Genomic DNA, 10,300 nt, shown 5'->3' with positions numbered 1-10,300 from the left:
CAGTGTATTGTCTATACTTATATATTATATATATATATAAATGAATGAATGAATGAATGATACACACACACACACACACACACACACACACACACACACACACACACACACATATATATATATATATATATATATATATATATATATATATATATATATATTCATAATGACATTCCTTTTGTACAGCTACTGTATACCTGTCATACCACTTCATACTGTATCATACTTATATAAAAACCACACTATATATACCCTTATTCAGTTATATGTACATATCACTACACCTTCTGTATAACCTCATACCCGTATTTATTACACTGCCACTTGTAAATAAGCCATCCATGCACTTCTGCATAACTGCAGTTCATTGGTTCTGTACATGTACCTTGCACAATGACAGTAAAGTTGAATCTAATCTAATCTAATCTAATCTAAATTATAGGCTGCCATAAGCAACACCAATCTACCTGACGTATACTTCGACAGGTATATAAGTATGGATTATGGACTGTAGTCGAAGGATGAAAATGGAGCCCTTGTACCTTGTGGGACTAGGTCATTCAGAAAACGATGATGCTCATCAAAATAGAAATACTTCTATTTAAAAATGATTTAAATAGTGATTAACAGAAGCAAATGGCAGCAAACCAAGCATATCAGAGCATCGGGTTTTTCCACACAAGACCAAAGGATATGAGATCATAACATTAATAGAGATAAAAACGGATGAGTATACGGATTTGGAGCAGAATTGGTTACAGGCAGTGAGAGCAGTAAACATCAGTGAGACATCAGAGTCCTAATGGTGGTGTACAGTTCAGTAGGACGATGGTTGTACTGAAAAATCTGCCCCTGAACCTGCTGGTTCTGGTGTGAATGGCTTGTTATCTTCTCCTGGATGAAAGGTGGTTGAATTTTTTGTAATGATTGCATACTTAAATGAACAAACAAAAAAAAAAATACTAATACAAACTAATGCCTACATGACTGTCATTACTGTTTATTGAGCATCTTTGTAATTGTTGCGTATTCTTCTGCACTACCAAAGAGAGAAGGTGTGTGTGAAATGATCAGCATAAGAAACAGTTTATTATTTAAATGTGATTTCACAAGGTGCTTCCTAATTCAATGGTCATTTAAAGTCCCTGGTTTGATCCTGAGCCATTGATACTGTTTGTGTGTTTTGTGTGTTTTTCCTCTTAGATATTTAGATTTCCTGATATCATAATATCCTGATAGCATTTTAATTATTTAGTTCCCTCATTAGCCAAAATAATATTTTTTCAGTTAATAGTAAAATTGTTAATAATAGTTTTTGGTTCCCAAAATTACCAAAATAATAATGTTTCAACACTGCCACCTATTGTAACCAGCCTGCTAGTGAAAAACACTAACCCAGTAGTGACTCTGCACACTCACAGCAGCTCCAATGCACTATCAATACTGCAGCATATTTAGATTAAAGATTATGTTATGATTTCTGATGCTTTAGTGACTTTTTACCATCTATAATTTCACTGTGATAATAGATAAAGAATAATACTAGAAATGACCATTCTTTTACCATTATTCACATGCCAATTTAATGAAATTTCAAAACAATAATGCAAACCAAACTGCTCATAGTCACAAATTAATATTGCTAAATAATGGGGATGTTAAAACTTTGAATTTTCTTTTAAATAGCTCCTTAGCCATAATTCTGTTTGTTTAGTTGTTTTAGGCCCTTCCAGGAACAGGTGTATTTATATCGGGAACATGTGACAGTTTAATAGTACACCAGTGAACTCCATTCAACTAATTATATGACTACTGATGGCACTAATTATAGGATTACTACACAAATGTGATCCAAAATGAACGCGTACTAACACTCAAAGGTCACTCCGGGCCCAGAAATATGGTGTGTGCAGCTATACTTATTTGCTGCTATTTTAATTGTTGCTACACTGCTCAATATTTTACAGTATAAGACCATGTTCTGTGTATTTATTTTCCTGTGTATTTGTTGTCCTCACCTCATACTGTGTGTATTTGCATTTTAATGTGTTCTCACACACTGTTATGTGTTGCATCCTGGTGCTAGAACAATGGCGTTTTGTTCCAGCGTATGCAAACTACATAGAGGAAAGGCAATAAAAATTTAACTTGACTATTTTGCAACAGAATTTAACTAGGGGTTTTATGGTGTAAAATACTTAGAAAAGCACAGTTTTTTTTGTTTCAGTATAGCTTGCAAAATTTCTAAATTTTGCAAGCTATACTGATTTCCCCATTGAGCTAGTTGTGGACATATTATACCAAATCTTTTCCAGGTTGTAACACTATACAATATGGAAAAGCGCAAGGGGGTAAATATTTATGCAAGATACTATGTCACGGCCGTAGGCAACCAAATTGACAGTAAAAACCTTCTGATAATTTGTGCCCCTTTTCTAATATTATAATAATCTACTTGCTGCATTTAATCAAGCCTAGGGTCATATAAATTGTCATTACTTCCCCCCTGGACTTTCTTTAAGGGCCATTTTTCATCATTTCCATTTTCCATTTAATAATTTTACCAAATTATTTAGTTCTAAACTACATTTAACCTATGTTTTAAAATTATTAGACAGATAATAATCATATTGTGTATGCAGCTGACTAAGTTGGAGCTCTTCCTGATCTTCTTGAATGTTTAAACTGCATTATTTCCTACTCACTGACAACCTTTAATGAGTAACCTTTACACTGGCATTTTGATATACAGTATTTTGTTGAGAAGAGGAACAAATAACCCACTTAAAAAGGAACTAGTGACATCTCTTGGTTAAAAATGGTTACTGAATTTACAGGAAGTTGGATAGATTTTTGGTTATGCTCCACACAGAACATACAGCACATTTCTTCACAGTTTCTCTTTTCACAAAATGAATCAGTGCCAAACTGGTCAGAGTAGTGAGATGAGCAGCAATGGTAGAGGAAGAACAACCAATTGTGTCATCATTATCGTTATCAGGCCCTCTCTCTTCAGCACCCACTCATTAGCCCTTACCCACTACAGCATCCTTTCATTAGCTCTTTGTGTGAGCTGCAAAATCAAACAAGAGCCCTTTAACAACGTCATGCACCTTTCAGTGGGCGACATTCTCTGATTATGAAAACAAACTAATTATAGAAAAAAACTGAATTTAAAACACAACCGAACGCCTACAGTGTAGAAAGGCTCTGTTTTTCCATCTAACACTTTTTCCAACCCAAATAGGTGACAACACCACAGAAATGAACATGATGTTCTCTGTTCATTCATTCATTCGTTCATTCATTCGTTTTTCCTAGTACGGTCACAGTGGATCTGGAATTTATCCTGGAATGGGATGCCAGTACATCACAGGGCTCCATGCACATACATACACATACATTCACACACACATGCATATCTAATCTGGGAAAAAAGCCACATGGACAGTTGGAGAACCTGCTTAGAAGCTCACATATATACAGAAACTGGAAATGAGAGGTGGCCTGCTTCACCTCCACATTGCCACATCCTGTGTTTCATACAGGAAATGCATGTCATAGCTACAGACATTAGCACAAACAGATTTATATACTTAATGAATTACAGTCTTGCTTTATAGACTAATGTCCCAATTGCTGTTTTAGTATTGATCAGATGAGAATAAAAATACATACGGATACATACAGCCTTCAAAAACCTGGCAAATGCTGCTGAATTCTTACAGACAAAAAGCTTTACCCAAAATTGCATTTTTTTACTTTACAAAATTTATTTTTAGTTATTTATTTAATCTTGTGTTAGCTGTCTGCTTTTATTCAGATCACGTTGGTTAAAGAGGCAGTTTTACAAGCATGGTGGTAAAACCTTGCTAGCTAATTGTGATTAGCACACAGTAAATGTCAGGTTTTGTTCCAAGTTGCTGGAGAGCAATCAGTCATAGTGAAACATAGTAAACCTAAAATGTTACTTGTATTTGAGATACATGCATTTGAGATCAATTCAAATGTCAAAATGTTAGCATGTGACGGACATTCCCAGGTCAACCCATATATATTGTCACATTTTCTGACATATTTTCAGCTACAGTACAAGGTCCTGTTGATGTGATTGTGGTCTAACTCGGAACCCAAAATGAGGTCACAAACACAAACAGGAAGTAAACTTGGCAATGTGGAAACTCAGGAAACAGTACAGCTTAGATTTAACACATTCACAGTTAGTTTTTAACACATTTCAACACTTCGACTGTACTACATGTGGAGTATTTCTTCTCTTACTATACTAAGATTATGCAGTAATATAACATTCAACATCATGTCAAACAGTCAGATGTTGTGATTCCATCTCTTCCTATGCTTTATGCTTTATTTTGGGCCCTAATTACAGCCTTGACCATTTCCATGTGTAATTGCATGCTACCACTTAATGCCTATTATTATATTGACAAGCGAATAAAACTCTGATCTGTTCATTATCACAAAGGCATAAAAAGCATCTCAAATGAATCTTAAATAACAAGAAACAGACAGTCAGAATGTTGGGTGAAAATATATAATAAAACAATGACAGGAAAAGTTCAGTAAATTAGGTTTAATTAATGAGCTACAGGCAATTTATTCAAAGTAACTTTTCACAAATATGAAAACATTAAAACACAAATAAAATAATGATTGGAAATGGACAATATGGCCACACAATCATACTTGTAAGCATATACGTAACAGTATTGTGTTTTTCTAAGGTTTGCTACCAGCAAAACGGTGGAACCACATTAAAATTCAATTACAACATTTACAAATAGGTCAAAGGGACAAAACAAACTATAATCCAACTGGTGAAAAGGTCTTGGGACTTTTCCAGTATTTATATCTGGGATACTTATATTGTATTTTATTATATATATTCCTTTCCTGTATATAATCATTATTCAAAATCCTCTTCAGTTGAACTACTGGAAACCAAAACAAATCCTCCTTAAAGAAGTAAACCATGTTTGTAAATGTTCAAAATGATTTATAAATTATTATTAAAGATATAACAGAATCATTTCACAGAACTGGCATATAGCTATCTATCTATCATTTAACACATATCATCTATCAAGTGCACATATCATCTGTCACATAAAATATCTCATTCATAAGACCATCAGATTTTGTTTAATTTGTACTGGTTTCATGAGTTCCCTGAAAGAGCAGATCATTAGATTAGTCACTGTCGACATGTTCAAAGCCATGGCAGGCCTCCATTGGTCCAAATCCTTTCCCTCTGAAAAGGGTCAATACTAGAACTTTTTCTGAAGTGGCACTTAGCCATCGAACATGGGGTTGAAGAAATTGCCGTGTTCTGTGTCATCCAAGAGACGGCCATAGGAAGGGCGCCTGTCACACACACACACACACACACACACACACACACACACACACACACACACACACACACACACACACACACACACACACACAAACAGGCACCGCAGGTAAATCAATGACTTTTTTACCCAGTTATACCCATATACCAAGCTTTGATTTTAAGACATTTATGAGAACTGAATATAAAAAAATGTAATCGAAACAACACTACAGTAATTAGTTCAGTCAAGACTACACCATATCACATATAAACCTTTAATTATCTCACCATTTAGGTTGAAACCACTTTATGTACTTACTTTATTTTGAAGTAATATACTCCACCCAGTATAAATATCACAAGGACGATGAAACCAATGACGATGGCAGCGACGCTCACTGTTGGGGAAGCACAGTCTCTTAAAATGCTGAGCATTACTCCCATTAATACACATTGTTCAGTTACCAGTTAACCTTTTTAATACATGAATTACAATAGAATGTATGTATTATGTACAATAGAACTACCTGTGGGATATGTATTTATTTTTTGTGTGTATTATATTTAACACATATGTAAATAATTTTTTACCACTCAAATCGTATTAATCAGATGATGTTTATTTATTTTATTTATTTATTTAGGTAATAAATTCATTCTATTCAACTTCTGAGATCATAACATCGGACTAAATGAACTGATGAACAGAACTGCCACATTTAAATGTGAATTTTATTTCCATGACAAAGATACTGTTTGTCTGATTTGCTCTGAAGTTGAGCGATCTAATAGATGTCTTACCTGAACTCAATGCCTTGACAGGACTGGCTCTGTTTGAGACTTTTGTTGTACTGGCCTGCATTGTGGATGATACTGGTCTTCTTGTTAAACGTGATTGTGTTGGCCGCAGAATGGTTGTAGTGGAGAACTGGGGTTGCACTGAAGAAGTGATGGATGTTAAACTAGAATTCGCTTTTGATGTAGTTGTTGTTGGCATGATGGAGGTGGCTTTAGTGGTGGCCTTAGTGACAGCTGTGATGTTGGTGGTGGTAATGGTGGTGATGGTGGTGGCAGCAGTGCTGGTCGTGGAGTTGGTGGTATCTGTGGTAATGATGGTGGTGTTGGGGACAGCTGAGGCAGTGGTGTTGGTGGTGGTGTTAGTGGCATCTGTGATAGTGATGGCGGTGGTTTCAGTGGCATTTATGATGGTGGTGTTGGCAGCAGTGTTGGTGGCAACTGTGGTCGTATTGGTAGCAGTGTTGGTGGCAACTGTGGTCGTATTGGTAGCAGTGTTGGTGGCAACTGTGGTCGTATTGGTAGCAGTGTTGGTGGCAACTGTGGTCGTATTGGTAGAAGTGTTGGTGGCAGATGTGGTGGTTTTGTTGTTGGACGTGTCCGACCTTTTTGTACTTATATCCTGTAACGTGACTTTTATGGTTTGATTGAAGGTGGAAGTTTTTTCAGTGGTAGATGCAGTTGTTGTTGACTGGTCTTCAGCACATCCCAAACTTAGCATCACACCTTTACAGATGGAGATCATTAAAGTTACAGTTAAAATGCAATTTTTATGGATGATGCACTTACAGCAGACTTTTATTATGTCACCCTGTATGAGAGAATCCCAGTAACATTTTGGCCAAATGTAAACCGATACAGTGTGTTCTACATATCTGATAATGATTATTAGATTCTCTAAATGAATCTCATATTTCTAGCTGTCCTAAGAGTTTTGCATCATCCTATGGCCTTGGAACAGTAGCTTTTAGTTAAATGGCATATCAGCGCTAAAACGCTGATGTTTCAATCAAAATTTTCTAAAACTGGATGTAGATGCACTAAATAAAATGTTGGTGAACATGTTACATTACGCACTATGGCTGCTAAACTTAACTCAGATGGAAAAAAATTCTTTAAAGCTAGGAAAATAGAAAAGGTTTGTGGGCACCCATATGACTGTCACACCCATATGTACAGTAGATCTTCCACAAACTGTTGCCACAAATTGGAAACACTGTATTCATTAAAGCAGCATTACATTTTCCCTTCACTGACACTAAAAGGAACAAAAAAGTTCCAGCATGGCAATGATACTGTGCACAAAGCAAACTCCATGAAGACATGGTTTGTAATGTTTGGAGTGCCAGACCTGCATAGAAGCCTGCACAGAGCCCGGACCTCAAACCCACTTGAATTTCTTTGGGATAAATGTTGTAGCCAACTGCACCCCAGGCCTCCTCACCCAACACCGTCACTGCCTGATTTCACTAATGCCCTTGTGGCTGAATGGTGAAATGCCAAAAGACACTGTCCAAAATCTACTGTTAAGCATTTCCAGAAGAATGTTCATTAAGGGTTGTGGTTATTATAACAAAAAGGAAGACTAAATCCAGAATGAGATAATAAATAAGTAAGTAAGTAAGTAAGTAAGTAAGTAAGTAAGAAAATAAATAGCATAGCAGAGTGTGTTATGATCAGATGGTCAGGTATAAAAGCAAAATTTTGACAAAACCTGTACAGTATAGCCTAAACATGGCTTACCACCTTGAAGGATACTGTTCCAACTCTTTATATCTATAGTTCTCAAGGTGGGATTTATGAAACATCCTGGTGTGATACCCAAAGGCTATTATATCAGGCTATATATGTAATGCTAATTACCCAGTTAACTGCACAGGTTAAGTCAAAAATCAATAACTAGTATAATTAATGTCAGCTTACATTTAACTGCAATTTTAATAAAAGTAGTGTTACTCTGATACGAAAGATTTATATCTGCATTCTGACATGGTGGAATTTTAGTAATAACTCCAATATGACTCCAAAAATTAAAAATAATCGTGTGTTTTGTTGCAGAATGTGCCAGAAAATTCAGAGACATTCATTCATTAATTTTCTACCGCTTATCCGAACTTCTTGGGTCACGGGTAGCCTCTCAGGCGTCAAGGCAGGATACACCCTGGACGGAGTGCCAACCCATCGCAGGGCACACACACTCTCATTCACTCACACACTCACACACTACGGACAATTTTCCAGAGATGCCAATCAACCTACCATGCATGTCTTTGGATCGTGGGATAGAAACCGGAGTACCCGGAGGACTCCACACACACTCCACACACACAAGGCGGACGCGGGAATCGAACCCTCAACCCTGGAGGTGTGAGGCAAACATGCTAACCACTAAGCCACCAATTCAGAGACAGGATTATGTTAATAGATTTATGGTAAACATTGGTATAAGTCGGCCACTTAAGTTTAATCCTGTATATATACACATCATGAAAACTTCTAAGTGAGTTCATCATTGGGTGAGTTTCTTATTATATGTCATTTTTTGTTTGGTTAAATATAGTTTAGGACTAAATTACTTGGTGAAACGATCCAATATCTAGACTCACTCGATGATTGACCTGGTGGCTCACATTATAAAAGACACACTTTGTAAATGGCCTATAGAGTTTGTTGTTGTCATTCTTCTTGTTATTAGGTTAAATACGTTTATAAAAATGTTTTATATTCGGGTATATTACGAGCAAAATAAATCCTAACTAAATATATTCATTAAAAGACTTGCATCTGTCCTGATTTCAGACAAAACTGACATTAAGGTTTTACAGTTAAACAAAATGACATGAATATAGACAGAAAGTGAAACCAGAAATGAAAATAAACACATATATACATAGTTTGGTATAAAGACACAGAATGTAAACTTTACCAAAAGATGACATTAGGATCATAATAAACAGAGACAGGAAGTCAATATCTTCAGGTGTCCCACATTAACAACACACACTAATTTGTACCAGATCACAAAGGGATGGTTTACTAATATGACAACCTCAATTACCATTCAAAATGTTATTTGTGTTGATTTTTATGTATATAATAACAACCTTTATTACTCCTTTATATAATAAACACCTTTACTTTGGGTATCGAGTATAACATTTGTAATTACTGTACTCATTAAACTCCAAACTGTAACGTTCTTAGACACAACTTCACACCACAAAGATTTGGTTCTTTATAACTAATATTTAGTCGTTAGACAGAAACGTTAGCTTACCTGCTACGACAACAAAAACGACGTTCATTTTTTTCTGGTTTCTTTCTCGCGCGCGCGTGTGTGATGTTGAGCTCGTGCGGTTGACTGAACCTCGCGCGCACACATGAAGGAGGAAACCGTTAGTGACGCAGTAGATATGTCGCTGTTCCTGTTAACGCCTGTTTTCTCTTTCTTACACGCCTTTTATCGCGAAAACAGGCCTTTATCAGTGAGCTATCAGCCATGTGGAAGTGTGCAGCTTTGGTAGCATTAACACCTTTTTTTTTACTTTTAAAGCTTTTTTATATATATGATGTTTTGCTCTAAAAACTAATTTTGGTCCATAGATAGATAGATAGATAGATAGATAGATAGATAGATAGATAGATAGATAGCTTGCCTGCTTGATTGATTGATTGATTGATTGATTGATTGATTGATAGAACTTTATTGTCATTGCATAGTACCTACATAGTAACAGTAATAGTTGTTAAATTGTTCTCAAAGTTCTTTGCCATGAGGTGCCATGTTGAACTTCCAGTGTCTAGTTGAAGACAGTGAGAGGAGAGAGTGAAATTTAACACACCTGCTCCCCATTCACACCTGAGATCTTGTAACACTAACGAATCACATGACACCGGGGAAAGAAAATTGCTAATTGGGCCCAATTTGGACATTTTCACTTAGAGGTTTACTCACTTTGTGGCCAGCAGTTTAGACATCAATGGTTGCGTGTTGAGTTATTTTGAGTGGACAGCAAATTTACACTGTTATACAAGCTGTACATTACATTGTAGAAAAGTGTCATTACTTCAGAGTTGTCACATGAAAAGATATAATAAAATATGTACAAAAAAGTGAGAGGTGTACTCACTTCTGTGAGATACGGTGTA

The 10,300-nt window shown here is 36.0% G+C and overlaps 1 protein-coding gene across 1 annotated transcript; it reads right to left on the bottom strand.

The window, feature by feature from the left end:
- Positions 1 to 4,579: 4,579 nt before the first annotated feature.
- On the bottom strand, positions 4,580 to 9,645 carry parm1 (prostate androgen-regulated mucin-like protein 1). Its single transcript, XM_027141083.2, has 4 exons — positions 9,429 to 9,645; positions 6,158 to 6,877; positions 5,676 to 5,754; positions 4,580 to 5,385 (listed from the first exon to the last, which is right to left on the bottom strand). The coding sequence occupies exons 1-4, from the start codon at positions 9,454 to 9,456 to the stop codon at positions 5,313 to 5,315; spliced, it is 900 nt and encodes a 299-aa protein (XP_026996884.2). The 5' UTR covers positions 9,457 to 9,645; the 3' UTR covers positions 4,580 to 5,312.
- Positions 9,646 to 10,300: the final 655 nt, after the last annotated feature.

The sequence above is a fragment of the Tachysurus fulvidraco genome, chromosome 20, assembly GCF_022655615.1.
Source record: "Tachysurus fulvidraco isolate hzauxx_2018 chromosome 20, HZAU_PFXX_2.0, whole genome shotgun sequence".
Classification (NCBI taxonomy): domain Eukaryota; kingdom Metazoa; phylum Chordata; class Actinopteri; order Siluriformes; family Bagridae; genus Tachysurus; species Tachysurus fulvidraco.
This window is presented reverse-complemented; position numbering and strand designations above follow the sequence as displayed.

What these genes read in the sequence shown, in the direction of transcription:
- parm1 (XM_027141083.2), bottom strand. Translation starts at nt 9,456, where the DNA reads ATGAACGTCGTTTTTGTTGTCGTAGCAG. An exon ending in CGTTTTTGTTGTCGTAGCAG is followed by an intron (nt 6,878 to 9,428) that starts GTAAGCTAACGT and finishes CCATCTGTAAAG; the next exon opens with GTGTGATGCTAAGTTTGGGA. An exon ending in TGTCAAGGCATTGAGTTCAG is followed by an intron (nt 5,755 to 6,157) that starts GTAAGACATCTA and finishes CTTCCCCAACAG; the next exon opens with TGAGCGTCGCTGCCATCGTC.